Source organism: Ursus americanus, chromosome 19 (genome assembly GCF_024610735.1).
Source record: "Ursus americanus isolate L20-20 chromosome 19, mUrsAme1.1.p, whole genome shotgun sequence".
In the NCBI taxonomy this organism is placed as follows: domain Eukaryota; kingdom Metazoa; phylum Chordata; class Mammalia; order Carnivora; family Ursidae; genus Ursus; species Ursus americanus.
In genome coordinates, this window is record NC_142145.1 from 26,334,510 (window position 1) to 26,350,107 (window position 15,598).

General features: G+C 45.5%; 1 protein-coding gene across 2 annotated transcripts in view; it reads left to right on the forward strand.

Moving 5' to 3' along the window:
- LOXHD1 (lipoxygenase homology PLAT domains 1) overlaps positions 1-15,598 on the forward strand; it is a 162,930-nt gene that overhangs the window by 66,260 nt on the left and 81,072 nt on the right. For both annotated transcript variants that reach the window (XM_045790004.2, XM_087869996.1), the window contains exons 9-13: positions 782-917; positions 1,480-1,640; positions 2,639-2,725; positions 3,162-3,297; positions 14,692-14,846. In XM_045790004.2, the coding sequence (XP_045645960.2) occupies positions 782-917; positions 1,480-1,640; positions 2,639-2,725; positions 3,162-3,297; positions 14,692-14,846 (675 nt within the window). The remainder of the gene's footprint in view (positions 1-781; positions 918-1,479; positions 1,641-2,638; positions 2,726-3,161; positions 3,298-14,691; positions 14,847-15,598) is intronic.

The following is a 15,598-nucleotide window of genomic DNA, read 5'->3' on the forward strand; positions in this document are numbered from 1 at the left end:
ATAGTATTAGTTGAATTCTCAGAGATATCTGGGTATACCTAAGGGTAATAACTCAATCCAAGGAAATTATAGTCAATGGTAGTAACCATGAACAACTGACAACAAACACAGTAAGAGAGTGTCTAGTCAAAATGCTTGATCAGTGGTAGGGTCATATTAGTTTTCAAGTTAAGAAGAAGGTAAGCTGAGAATCTAGCAATGTGAATAGTCAATTCTTGGCCGATAGAAAATTTTTTAGTGTCACAAGAATATTCTTTCGGACATATCTAATGTGAGTGGCCTAGGCCTAGTTCAAACCCATGAGTTCAGAATGTGAGTGGAGTAGAGACAATGTGGGAAAGAAGGTTGAATGAGGCTCAAGCCCAGAAGAGGGCAGTTTGTTTTTGTATTATATTCCAGATATCCATTGTCTTTTATGTGATCGACCTTTTTCCTACAAGACCAATATAAGGAATTAATTTAGTATCCTAGTTCATTTGGTTTGGACTGAGATTTTATGATGCACATAAAGAAATACGGTGTTCAAAGAGGATGTTGTGTGTAGGGGGAAGAAGGTTTGGGCTAATAAATTGGAGGATGGATGATACCTACTCTGGAAGACTACTTGGGAGGAGGTATTTCTTGATCTAAGATTTAATGAGACCGGCAACAGGGAGAAAAGTGCCATTCCTTGAGAATCCTAAAGTAGACCAGCCTTAACATGAAGAGGCTGTCAAACACTGTAAGGAGGTCCCAACCAGGGGACCTGCTGCAGGGGACTCATGATCTTCCTCCCCGCCAGGTGGTGATTCTGTGCCCCTTCACGGGCATTCAGCAGACCTTCCCTTGCAGCAACTGGCTGGATGAGAAGAAGGTGGATGGGCTGATCGAGAGGCAGCTCTACGAGATGGTGTCTCTCAGGAAGAAGAGGCTGAAAAGTAGGTGGAGAGGGCCCAGAGGCTGGTGGCCTTCCAGCCAGGGCCAGCAGAGGCCAGGATGTCAGACCCCTGGGCAAGAGCTCTTCTGTGAAGGGGTCCACTTCTGCTTCCCAGTTCTCCTCTAGAGAGGAAGGGAATGGGCCCCGTAGGAAGCTCGTTTCTCCAAGGTACAGGCCACGTAGAGTTACACATCCAGCACCATGGGCAGTACCCCCACAACCCTAAATTGAATAAGCTGCTATGATGGGCTAGATGTTGAACCATTCACAGTATACTCTGAATATACATAGGGTGCAAGGAGTGAACACTTTTCCCTATTTAAAACATACTAATAGACTTTTGCCATTAAGAGGATCATTGAGATACCCTTTTTCAAATAGCAAGGACTCCTTGGGTCCCTAATATTGGCACCTGTTATAGTGGGTTTCTTAGAATGGGCCACACCTGTGCATGATCTGCCCTTCAGTCCTGAACACCTTTGACTTGCTTCTTTTCCCCACTGATAACATGAAAATTTTTTACTCTTGAAATCTTTATGGGACAACTTGACCTGTCTCTGCAGAATTCCCTTGGTCCCTGTGGGTCTGGACAACCGACTTGAAGAAAGCTGGTACCAACTCTCCCATCTCCATCCAGATTTATGGGCAGAAGGGGCGGACAGACGAGATTCTCCTGAATCCCAACAACAAGTGGTTCAAACCAGGCATAATTGAGAAATTTAGGGTAGGAGGGAAGTGTAATGGGTGGGAGGGAGGAGGAAGGGATATAAGAGGTATTTGTCATGAGGATGGTCTTCTAAGCCAGATTTTGAATGAAGTTTGAGGACAAAAGGGTGCTACAATAAATTCAGGCCCCTGCAAGGGGTGCCAGAATGATCTATTGATTGAATGGGGTACACTTTGCATCTGGCCCTTCACCTGAATCAGACACTCCAGAACCAAGCCTGGGGGAAAGAAGCAGGTATAGAATGTTCTTGAGGAGCCTAGAAACTTGGGGAATCATTGTAGAACAGAGACCCTGAGCACATTAGCATCAAACCGCCTGATCTGGACTGAGTTAGAGAGTGAGAAGCAAATTGAAGGGAAAGTATAAATAGTAGAATATTTTAAAAGAAATTTAGCTTTGAATTTCTGATGCGTATATAAGTAGAGCAAGGCTTGTTTTGCCAACAGAAGTGTGCTCTGACCTTTAGGTGAGAATGATTTGTAATTTTCAGCTGTCTTCCCAGAGCACCCCACTGGTGTTTCTGTTATACACTCAGTTCATTGCTCTTCATGTATTTGTCTTCCCGGCTAGACTGCAAGCCCCTAGGGAAAGGGCATGACTGCTGTATTGATCTTTTTGTCTGTTCTAGTGCCCAGCGGAGCCCTGGGGCTGTGGGCCTGTGCTAATTTGCAGTGTTGCCATATAGGTTTTGTTACTGGGAGTTTATTGCTTGGAAGATTTTCTTTATTCTGGATCCTACTGTGGGTCAGTTATTTTTGCTCGGTTCTGCCAGGCCAGACTGAACCCAGGCCCTACACGGCTGCCTCGCCCTCACGTGCCCCTTGTGTGCAAGGGCATGAAAGGATACAGTCTACAAGGGCAGCTTGAAGTAAAAGCCATCCGCACCGCCAAAGACACGGCCCGGAGTGGGTGCCCTCCTGGCAAGGGGTCATCTGTGACGCTAAACACATTTCACTGGATTATGTCCACCCAAACCTTGTCATTTCTCCCTGTAGATTGAGCTCCCGGATCTTGGCAGGTTTTACAAGATTCGGGCGTGGCATGACAGAAGGAGCCCTGGTTCTGGATGGCATTTAGAAAGGGTGAGGTGTGCCATCTCGGGGCTTGGGAGGTGCTTGGGAGAGGAACCGGAGGGGTCCCTTTCTAATGACCCTGTCACCTAAGTTTGCCTTTGTGTCTGTTGGGAGTGGGGATGGGTAAGCGTGGGTCTCACAGTGAGACCCGAATTTGGACATAGGACACGGGGACTGCCTGATGGGGAGAGGACCTCAAAAGTCGATTGAGAAAATGCTCAGGTGTTCAGGAGACTTGCATTCTTCCCCTGTCACCTGGCTGCTAGGCAAGCGTGAGTCTCCAGGGAGCAAGAGCGATAGATGTTAAATCTGGAACGCCACGTTCCACAAGAGTCATCCTTACGGGACGGCCAGGACCTCCCTTGGATGAAATAGCAGAACGGCGGCCCCAGGGTGTGGTATATCGCTGCTACACTCTCTTGCTCACCCCAGGACTTCATTCCAGATGACCCTGATGAACACTCTGACCAAGGACAAGTACAACTTCAACTGCAATCGTTGGCTGGATGCCAACGAGGATGACAATGAGATCGTGAGAGAAATGACCGCCGAGGGCCCGACAGTGCGGAGGATAATGGGCAGTGAGTACTCACCAGCTCTCCATCCCGGGGGAGGCCGTGGAACTCCTAGTCCGTGTGCCAGAGGGGGTCTGGCCCATGAGCAGATGGTCCCGTCCGCTGTACGTCATCAGTCCCCCTCCAAATGCCAGGATGGAGGTAGAAGTTCCCAGCCGTACGACTGGCTTGCAGAAGCCATCTCTGAGGCATGACGCGAGAGCTCTGTGGTGGTGGCTGTGGGGAGGGAGGCGACATTTATGGGTCTTCGGGTGGGTGAGGGGATGAGAAGAATCTGCACTGAGCAATGTTTCTCCACAGCCTTCCTGACGTTAAAGAAACATTCTCTTCAAATCGTGCATAAGATGCTCCCCAAAAGGAAGACTGTATCTGGAAGCCATGATTGGCTGCCTGCCATGAGTCCTCTGTTTCTATTTAAGGCTCCTAGGAGAGGAACTGAGCTTTTAATCGGGGGTCCCATTTCCATGTTCAAAGGGGTAAAGGGAGATCATTCTGCCTCTAGGTTATAATAGCAGAAGAGACAGAGGCACAGCACATGACCAGTCCTTTTCCCTTAGCAGACATTACTGAGTGATCCCAGCTTTCTCTCCCACTGAGTCTGAAATGAGTTTCAAAGCTTCCAATACAACCCTCCAAGCAGACATTAGCAATTGATCAGAATTGGCACTTAAGATAATTAACCTATTTGCTATCATTGCGGTGGTCCTTAATTTTTAAATCATATAGTAATACTGCAAAATTACAGAGTTAAGAATATATAGAAAACAATGTCGCTTATAGTTCTAGTAGCTCTTCTAAATGTTTGGATAGTGTCACTCCTCAGACATTTGTACATCCAGTAGGAGCTCTGTGTATTTTTGTTGAAAATGATTTAAGTAGAAGTAAATACTCCAAAACATAGAAAGCCCACATGGCAAATATCGATTAAAAGATCACCCTGTCTATTAGTCTAATTAGGCAGTGCTGGTCATTAGCACTATCTGTCATCTACTTTAAGATTCTTCTTCATTTGTAATTAAAAATGTGACCATAGAATATTTGGGTTCAAAGGCCTTTAAAATAGTCTAATGCAATTCAGGATAACGAGCAGTTCTTGTCTTGATTATACAGTTGGAGACAGAGTCAGACCTAGAACCAGGTCTCCCGCCTCCTGGGTCAGGGGCTATACTCTGTCTTTTCACATTCAGTAATATTTTCTATGGCAACAAGGCAGCCGTCTCCCTGGGAATATGGTAGATTACAGGATTCTGCCTCAAATTGGGACTTGATATAATAATGTAGCCCATCGAGGCAGAAAGACACCTGCTCTTGTCAGATCTGTCCCCTTTGTGTGCCAGAACTGAGCCTGCAGAGGTGAACCAGTGGGGAGGGGGTCTTGGGACCTAACTGCTTCCTCAATCTTCCCAACCAGTTCTTGTGACTTTAGCTCCTCATCTCCTGTTTCTGAAGTTACCTGCTGCTTTCATTCCTGACCCTTTTGCTGTTTGCCTTTCAAATTTCACAAGTGATAGCTCTGATCAGTTCTCTCTGGTCTGGTGAGTCAGGGATCCTCAAACTTCCATGTGTGTTGTCACCCAGAGAGCTTGTCGTAACAGAGGGCGCAGCCCCACCCACGGGGTTTCTGACTCAGGAAGTCTGGGGTGAGACCCAGGAATTTGTCTCACCGACTTCTAGGTGATGCTGCCGGTGAGGAACCGCTATGCTAAGGTATTAATCACTTTTCCAGGGGCTGCCAAGCTCCCAAAATCTTGTTGCTGGTACTTGTCCCTTTTTTTGTTTGGTTAAGTCCTGAAAATACCTGTATTTTGTCATTTTAGTGAGGTTTTTCTAGAGAGAAATCTACCATTTTTACTTAGAATTCCCAAGATGTTCTTTACCTCCACCTCCTCTTTAACTTGACTGAAGCCTGGCTACCCTGTCCCTCCAAACCTGTTTTCCCTCCTCACAGACTTGGGGCCATGGGGAGGGGGTTTGCCTGGCTCCCTCTGCGCACTCAGACATGGAGCTCACACCATCTCACCATGTCGCCTCTGCCCCAGATCAATCCCATCTCTGGTGTCCTCTGGTTACTTTTTTCTTCCACTGAAGGTGGTGTAATGTGTCTCTCGGTCACTCTCCAGACCCCCCACTCCTGCCATTGTTCTAGGGCAGTGTATAAGTAGGCTTGGGCTCCCATAACAAAACACCAGAGACCGGGGGCTTGAACAACAGAAATTCATTTTCTCACAATTCTAGAGGCTAGAAGTCAAGATCAACAGGTGTCAGCAGGGTTGGGTTCTTCTGAGGCCTCTCTCCTTGGCTTGGAGATGGCAGCTTTCTCGCTATGTCCTCACATGGTCTTCCCTTTGTCTGTGTTCTTGCCTGTGTCCTAGTCCCTTCTTATGTCATATTGGATTAGGGCCCACCCATAGGATCTCATTTTAGCTTGATCACCTCTTTAAACGCCGTACCTCCATATTGTTGCATTCTGAGATATTGTTATTCTTCTTCTTCTTTTTTTTTTTTTTGAAGATTTTATTTATTTATTTGACAGAGAGAGAGCACAAGTAGGCAGAGTGGCAGGCAGAGGAAGAGGGAGAAACAGGCTCCCTACTGAGCAGAGAGCCCAGTGCGGGACTCGATCCCAGGACTCTGGGATCATGGCCTGAGCCAAAGGCAGGCGCTTAACTGACTGAGCCACCCAAGCATGCTTGTTAGGACTTAAACATATGAATGGGGGTTGGGGGGGACACAATTTGGCTGTATCCTAAAGATGTTGATTAGATTCTTTGAGGGCTATACCTGATAATCTGCATTTTTATCAAGCATACCAAGTAATTTTTTTGCACATCAAAACTTCAGAGCCTCTGTCCTGCTCCTTTCAGTGTTCATGTGGAAAATCCCATCACCCACTTCCTGGTCCTCATCAACTTAACTGATGGCTGCCTCTCTCCCACTTACCCCGACCCCAATACCTCCTTCAGGATCATCCCATGAAGCTTCTCTGAGCAACATGCCCCACCTCTGGCTCAGGCTCCTGCCTCCTAGCCCTCTCATGACCTTGGTGACACTCCACCCCATCCTGGAACTCCTTCTAGCTCCTTCTTACCAACATTTCTCCTGGCCTGTCTCATAGATGCATGGAGGATGGATTTTAGGGGCAAACCCATAAGAAGTCCTTAAGGGGGGAGAAGAAGAAATACTGGAAGTGGGCAAGAATTGGCTAGACTAGAGAGAGGATGAATTCAAGAGCTATTTTGAAAGTAGCTCTGGCAGGACTTGGTGAAAGCATGCTGGGGAGACACAATGGCAAGACGAACTTTCTGCCCAGGACATTGGCAGAACCTGCAGATGAGGTGCCATTTGAGCTAGGTCTTCTCTGAGTAGGGGTTTGACAGACAAGGAGTGATGGTGGGGGAGTAGGGAGGAAGAGCGTGTCTATAGGTTACACGTGTAAACGTGCATGTAACATTTTAAACAGTGTACAAGATGTGGGGCTGTCATAGCTGTTGGTTTTTATCTTCTGTAATACTATTAAAGAACCATTTTAATGAACAAAGTCTCTAGTGAACAGGATTAGATCGAAGGGCTATCTGTCCTGGCTCTATAGGAAGTTTCATGTCTTCTGGAGGGTCCTTGGCAGTACTTTCAAGCCCATGTCAACTTGGATTCTATCTCCCAGATGCTTTAACATAAAGTACATAAAGTACTGTTGTGCTTGGAACACCCCCATGTCCTCACTCTCCTCTGTAGGAACTTGGATCTCCTTTTGTGGTCTGGATGCTTCTTTGTAACAGTGGCAAGTCCCCCTTCTCCAGCTGGTACTAGAGTATAGTGAATAATGTGCAGGGCTTCCTGGCAGTCCCTTAAGTGGAAGGTCTTGGACTCACATAAAATAAGTACCAATTTAAAACCATTCTTGGGGGGCGCCTGGGTGGCACAACGGTTAAGCGTCTGCCTTCGGCTCAGGGCGTGATCCCGGCGTTATGGGATCGAGCCCCACATCAGGCTCTTCCGCTATGAGCCTGCTTCTTCCTCTCCCACTCCCCCTGCTTGTGTTCCCTCTCTCACTGGCTGTCTCTATCTCTATCGAATAAATAAATAAAATCTTTAAAAAAATAAATAAATAAATAAAACCATTCTTGGGGCACCTGGGTGGCTCAGTTGGCTAAGCATCTGACTCTTGGCTTCGGTTCAAGTCATGATCTTGGGGTCCTGGGATCAAGCCCTGCATCAGGCTCCATGCTCAGCAGAGTCTGCTCGTCCCTCTCCCTCCCCGTCTGCTCTTCCACATCCCCCCACCCCCGCACACGTGCGTGAGCACTCTTCCTACCAAATAAACAGATACAAATAAATTAATTAAAAAAACCAGTTCCCTGACTTTGAATTGTATACTCTTGGTTTACTTAAAAAGAAGGGCCAGTTAATGAAGCAATTAATGCCATGTCTGACAGCAAAAGGCTTTGAGGAGTGACCTCACTGACTGTCACAGACAGGGGACACAGACTAGATATGTGCCCCTTCCGAGGTATGTCCGCCCTGCCCTTCCTCAGGAGTTCTGTGAGACGGTAGAAGCATTGCGATCGGCATTCTTCCCCTGCGTGTGCAGCTGAAGTGATTACACACCACTGATGAGTGGGCAAGAGACCACTGGACTCAGTTGCTGAAAAGAGGAGCTTCTTGTTAATCAGGCTGAGCTGTAATTTTTAAATTAAAGTACAAGAGGCTCTGGTACTTACCCATCTGTTTGAAGTCTTTCACTGCTGATGGCTAACAATACAGTTATTTTTAATGGTCCGTAGACTTCCTGCCAGGAAGGAGCTTGGGACTTCAGTGGCTCGTGGGCTGGGAGGGGCCCCTGCAGAAGATCCAGAGCCCTGAGAACTTCCAGCCAAATGGACCTTAGCGCTCCTGAACAAACAGGACTGGAATTCCCCGGCCAAGGGATTGCTGCATTCCCTCATCAGTTTGCTTCTGGGAATTGCCTGATAGTTACAGCTGAAAGAGCAGAACTGTCCTTCGTAGGATTAAGAATAAGGGAGGCTGGTGTTCTCCTTCCCTTCTGTGCTTGCCCATTTCAGTTTTCACGTCATTTAATGCTGTTCATCCCTCTTACTGTCATCAGTTCTGTCACTGGGAGCGAAACACAAAAGTATCAGCTTCTTTTATGCAGAGGCTAAAGGGTAAAGGCTGAAAACACTTAGCATTTGCCTTTTAGCCATGGTAAGTCTTCCAATCAGTAAACATGGGATGCGCTTCCAGTTATTTAAGTAATCTTTAATTTTTTTCCAACAATTTGTAGTTTTCAGAGCATAAGTTTTTCACTCGTTGTGTTAAATTTATTCATATTTTACTCTTTTTATGCTCTTTTGAATGGAGATGTTTTATTAATTTCGTTTTCAGATTGTTTATTGCAAAAGAATAGAAATACAATTGATTCAGGCATATTGATCTTATACCCTACAACTTTGCTGAACTCATTTATTAGTTCAAATAGTTTTGAATGGAATCCTAATGATTTTCTATGTATAAGATCATGTCATCCATGCACAGAGATAGTTTTACTTCTTCCTTTGCAATCTGGATGCCTAACTGCCTTGGCTAAAACCTCCAGTACCATGCTGAAAACAAATGGTGAGGGGCGTCTGGGTGCCCCGGGTGCCTTCGGCTCAGGGCGTGATCCCAGCATTCTGGGATCGAGCCCCAATCAGGCTTCTCCGCTAGGAGGCTGCTTCTTCCTCTCCCACTCCCCCTGCGTGTGTTCTCTCTCTTGCTGGCTGTCTCTCTCTGTCAAATAAATAAATAAAATATTTTAAAAAAAAAAGAAGAAGGAGAAAAAAAAAAGAAAACAAATGGTGAGAGCAGATACCCTTGTCTTGTTTCTGATCTTAAGGAAAGCATCCAGTCTGTCACCATTAATTATGTGTTGGCTATGGGTGTTTCATAGACGACTTTATGAGTTGATGAAGTTCCCTTTTATTTCTAGTTTTTTGATGGTTTTCTTATCATGAAAGAGTGCTAGATTTTGTCATATATTTTTTCTGAACTTATTGAAATGATCATGTTATGTTTTTTATGCTGTAATTAGTGTTTATTCTTATTTTTTTACTATGTTCAGTTAGCTATTGTGTAGTACATAATTAGTTTTTGATGTAGGGTTCAGTGATTCATTAGTTAAGTGTAACACCCAGTGCTCATCACAGCACATGCTCTCCTCAATACCCATCACCTTGTTACCCCTCCCCCACCCTCCTCCCCTCTGAAACCCCAAGATTGTTTCCTGGGGTCCATAGTCTCTCATGGTTCCTCTCCCTCTGATTTCTCCCCCTTTGGATTCCCCTCCCTTCCCCTGTGGTCCTCCGTGCTATTGTTTATGTTCTACATATAAGTGAAACCGTATGATAATTGTCTTTCTCTGCTTGACTTACTTCACTTAACATAATCCCCTCCAGTTCCATCCATTCCGATGCAAATGATGGGTATTCATCATTTCTGATGGCTGAGTAATATTCCATTGTATATATGCACCACATCTTTATCCATTCATTTGTTGAATTTGTTTTTTATTCTATTGATGTGATACATTAATTGATTTTCAAAACTTGTATCCTTAGGATAAATTCTACTTTGTCAAGTGTATAATTCTTTATGTTGCCAGATTTGGTTTGCTAGTATTTTATTGGAGATTTTTGCATCCATATACATAAGAGAGATAGGTCTGTAATTTTCTTTTCTTGTGATATTTGTGTCTGGTTTGGTATCAGAATAATGCTGACCTCATAAAATGAGTTGGAAATATTCCCCTGTATTCTTTAAGAATTTGAGAAGAATTGGTATTAATTCTTCTTTGAATGCTTGGTAGAATTCAGTGGTGAAGACATTGAGGCCTGAGCTTCTCTTTGTGAGTAGTTTTTTTATTACTGATTTAATCTTTACACTTGTTATAAGTCTATTCAGATATAGCCAGTTCTGTTAGCCATTCTTTTACTTTCAACCTATTTATGTATTTGAATCTACAGTGTATCTCTCCATATAGCCGATAGTTAGATCCATTATCAGTTTTGCAAATCTCTGTGTAATAGCATGACCTTTTTGGGTGTTTGACTTCTGATAGCTTTCAAGCTACTCTTCCCCTCCCCCTTTCTGCCTGACATCTGGGCAATTTGATAAGAAGACTGGATGCTTCCTCCCTTAACACTGGTGGAAAGTTCAAGCCATGCAAGTCCTGTCCACTCTCCCCCCTGCCCCGCAAGGGAACCTCCTAGTCACCATAAAATCTCAATCTAGTCACTTCTCACTGCTGTCTCAAGCCATTTTGGACCTTCCTGGAAACCTACTATATTCTTCCAAGAACTCCTCATTATGTGCATGATACATCTTATATTCACTCTTGATACATGTGTGACATCATCAGCCTTGATATCTGAGCAAATAGGGCGTGAAGGGACCACCCTGTCTCTGCAGGGTGACCATACTCTGCCTTTTGATTGAAATATTTAGTCCATTTACATTTAATGTAATTCCTGATCTGGCAGGATTTATGCTGCCATTTTGCTATTTGTTTTTTATGTCTCATATCTTTTTTTCTGTCCCTCTATTTTTATATTACCACTTTCCTTTGTGTTAAATATTTTCTGGAATACCATTTTTTGTTTCTTTTAATATATATTTTTTGTTATTTTTTTCATGGTTGCCCAGAGAATTACAATTAACATCTTAACTTATAACAATCTAGTTCAGATTAATATCAGCTTAATTTCAATAATATACAAAAACTTTACTCCAATATAGGCTTGTTCTCTTTCCCCTCCTTTGTGCTTTGCTGTCATACAAATTACATCTGTATACGTTATAAAGCCACCAATGAAGTTTTACGTTTATTGCTTTATGCGGTTGTCTTTTATGTAAGATATGAGAAGAAAATAATTACAAACAATAATTACACAATACTGTCTATATATTTACTATGTTATTACTTTTCCTGGTGCTCTTATTCCTTTGGGTGAATTCAAGTTGTGTCTAATGTCTAATGTGACATTAAATTTAAATTTTCTTGTAGGGTGGGGTGCCTGGGTGGCTCAGTCTGTTAAGCATCTGCCTTCGGCTTGGGTCATGATCTCCGGGTCCTAGGATCAAGCCCCATGGTGAATCTGCTTCTCTCTCTGCCCTCCCCCTGCTCATGCGCTCTCCCTCTCTCTCTCTCAAAAAAAAATTTAAAAATAAATAAATTTTTTCTTTTAAGGTAGGTCTACTAGGGATGAATTTCTTCAGCTTTTGTTTATCTGAGACTATCTTAATATCTCCTTCATTTTTAGGTTCACAACAAAATTGGGAGGAGGGTATAGAGATTTATCATATACTCCCTTCCCCTACACATGGATACCCTCTCCATTATCATCATCCCCTACCAGAGTGATGCATTTGTTATAATTAATGAGCCTACAGTGATACATCCTTAGCACCCTGAGTTCATGGTTTACTTGTGGAGCACTCTTGGTATCATGCATTCTGTGGGTTTGGACAAATTTATGATGATATATATATATCCACCATTATGGTATCATACAAAGTAATTTCACAGCCCTAAAAAATCCTCTGTGCTCTGCCTACTTATCTTTCCCTTCCCCCCCTACCCAAACCCTGGCAACTGTTGATCTTTTTACTGCCTCCATAGTTTTGCCTTTCCCACCCTAACACTTTTTAACTTCATCAAGACCTATAATCCACTGATTTTATTATCACCTTCTTCTTATACTCAGTTTCCTCTATACCTGGCTCGGATTGCATTAGCCACCATTATAATCTACCTCTAAACATGCCCTTACCTTTTCTGCCGTTATATCTTTCTATCATGCTTGCCTGGATAAACCCTATCCCAGGTAAAGCCAACAAATGGCCTATTCAGTTATTATAGACTTGCTGTAGGAAAACATGCAGCCTTGCAGACTGGTCTCATTTTAAATTCATGACTCGGTATGTCTCAGTTTGTACTCAAGGCTGTCCTACAACCTATCACTGCCTTTGTGGCCACACCTCTGCCTTCCCTCCAGTCTCTATAGTTGTAGTTTCTTGAACCCTAGCAGAGCTAGTCCTCTATTTATGCTCTGGTCATTCTTCTTTTTCCTCTCCAAAGAATTTCACTAGTTCTTCTCTCCTACGTTATCATTTTCTTTTTCTCTACAGGAACATTCCCATTTAGTATAATAATCTAGTATCTCACATCTTAAACATTTTAAAATAAAACTTCTCTAAACTTACACCCCACTCCAGCTATTATTTCTCTTTTGTATTCCTCTTCACAACAGACTAATGGAACGATTTACATCTACTTTCTCATCTCCTATTCTGTACTCAGACTCTTGCTATAGGGCTTCGTCCCTTCCCCCACAATTGCACTAAGGCTGCTCTTGTCCTTGACACCAGTGCTTTCCATGTGGCTAAACCAAAGGTCAGTCTCTGTCCTCTGGGGCATTTGCTACAGACGATCATTCCTCCCTTCTCTTGGCTTCAGAGACATGTCCAGCAGTACATTTTCCCCTTGCTTCACTGGCTGCTTCTCATCTGAGTTGCTAGCTTCTCCTGGCTTGATCTCTAATGTTGGTGTCCCTCTATAATCCTCTCTATAGGGATCTCATCTGGTCCCATAGCTTTCAACAGAATCCGTGTGCCAGTGATGACCAAAGTCATGTCAATAGTCCTGACTCTCCAGATACACATTCAACTGCCATCTTGGCCTCTCTTTATGAACATCTAATAGCACACATTTATAATGAACAAATAGGACCATTGATTTCTATCTCCAAATCCACCCTTCCCTCAGGCTTCCCTACTTCTTACTGGAAATACTGTTTACCTGGTTACCCAAGCCAAAACCTAGGAGTCATCCATGATTCCTCTCTCCCTCAATTACTTATCCAATCCATCACCAAGTACTGTTGGTTCTACCTCAAAAATATCTCTCTAATCTGCTGGCTTCCCTGCATCTCCACTGCACCCCCAGTCCTAGGCACCCTCCTGTCTTTTCTAGACAACTGTAATTACTCTGGTAACTGACCTCTCTGATTCACTTCTACTTCCCCTACAATCAGTTCTCCACATGGCAGCCAGAGTGCTCTTTAAAACACATAAATCAAATCAGGTTACTTCTTGCTTAAAGCCCTCTAATGGCTTCCCATTGTATTTTAAAAACAAACAAACAAACAACAACAACCAACCAAAGGAAGTCACACTTCTTATCTTGAACTGTCACCCCGTCCCCATGCTGGCCTTGGTCCACTTCTGGACTTCCTCTAATCCCCACTCACCCAAGCCATACTGGCCGTCTCTGTGCTCCTGGAACATTCGCTGCTCATCCCTGCACTGGGGCTTTGCACTAACTCGCACCCTCTTTTCCCAGAGCTTCCTGTGGCTGGCCCCTCATTATTGGCATTTTGCCAGACATCAACTTCTTGCTGCAAGCTTTTCTGCATCTCTAGGTCCTCTTCACTCCCTCACCGTATGGCCCCCCACTTCCATCCCTCTCTGGGACACCCCTCTCCTATGTAATCTTTGTTGCAGACATATCTCAGAAATTTTCCTGTTCGTAATTTGTTATGATTTTACTGTCCATTTTTCCTCTCCACCCGTCCATGGGGGCAGGAGTCTGTCTTGCTCACTGCTGAGTCCCTATCCTCTAAGGGTGCCTGGCATTGGGCTTCATTCAGTCAATAGAAAGACGGCAACTGAATGAATGAGTGAATGAATGAATGAATGAGTTTCACTTTCTAGCTTATTCAAAGTGAGAAGGGAGGCTGATGTGCCGGGATGCAGGGCCACCCCCTCCAGGGTACATTTTCAACAGGGAAAAGAAGCTGCTACCCTCCCGCAGTGGCTGCATTTTGCACCTTTCCATTCCGAAGCAAAGAGGAGCTGGTTCTGCTTCACAGAGAAAAGCTATCTTTCCTACTTGAGAGGACAGGACACGTATGAATTGGAGAATAGCCTAAGGCAAGAGAGTCTGCTGGGTTGGATGGAATCAAGGGTCAGAATGTTTGAATCACACTTGTGGTCCCCAAACACTGCCAACGCCCTCGGAGTCTCCTGGGGGAGCATATAAACAAAGCAGTTTTAGCGATCCTACTTCTGGAAACTAAAATCAGAGACGTCTCGGTGGGACACAGGAATCTGCATTCTTACAAGAATTTCCCAGGGGATTCTGATGCTTGACCAGGCCTGGGAACCTCTGGTTTGTCTGGGAAGAGGGGCCTGCAGGTGAGCTGACCATTGGGTGGGATGGGGTTGGCATAGCCAGCGAGGCAGCAGGGGCAGCCCGGGCGAGACCTGGAATGGGGGGCGGGGGGAGGCACTTAGAGGCAGGAGCCACAGGGCCAGTGCGGGGAGCAGGGGGCCGTCAGCCACTGTGTCACTTTCGCTCCCCGACAGTGGCCCGGTACCGTGTGACTGTGTGCACCGGCGAACTCGAAGGTGCAGGAACTGATGCCAATGTCTACCTCTGCCTTTACGGCGACGTGGGGGACACGGGAGAGCGGCTGCTGTACAACTGCAGGAACAACACCGACCTGTTTGAGAAGGGCGCTGTGAGTACGGCCGAGCCCTGGCCTGCCCGCCCGGCCCGGGCCCCAGGGCCCATCACCCTGTCTTCCCGGCCCTGCTGCAGTACAGCTGACGTGGGCGCCCCAGCCGTCACACAGGTGTACTCAGGGCCACAGCGCACTAGCATGCATGACACCCTCTAGCTCTGGGATGGTCCAGCTGGGACCCGGAGAGCCACCCTGGAGGGGTCAAGGTTCCCTCCCCACCCATCAGCTTTGAGAAGGGGGTGGAACAGGAGGACATTTGGAGGTAGGAGCGGCCCCTTTCTTCCTTCGGGGTGACCAGGCAAGGAGGGATGCTGGGCACCTTGCTTGTGGGCTGAAGGACCCAGGCTAGTAGAAAGCTGGGACCTTTGCCTTCTCCGCTAGACATGACCACTGGTGGCACCTTGTCCATTTCCTTTTTGAAGGAGAAACCAAGAAAGACACTAAATGTGGGAGTGGAAGATCTGGGTTCTGCCCCTGGCCTCGTTACAGATGTGCTGGGTGCTCCCCCTCATTTTCCCCAGCCTGTCAGACGGGTTTTCTAGGAGGCTGTGTGGGGCAGTGGGCAAAGTGTCAGGCAGATCTGGGGGGCAGACCCAGTGTGGGGCCAGTCGCTCCATTCCTCGAGCCTCAGTTTCCCCACATCTAAAATGGGGACGAGATGCCTGCGTGTGGCCAGCCGTAGGGGGGTTAGGAGCACAGATGGACCGCCTGGCCTGCATCACGGAGCGGGGCTCAGTGCAGTCGTCGTT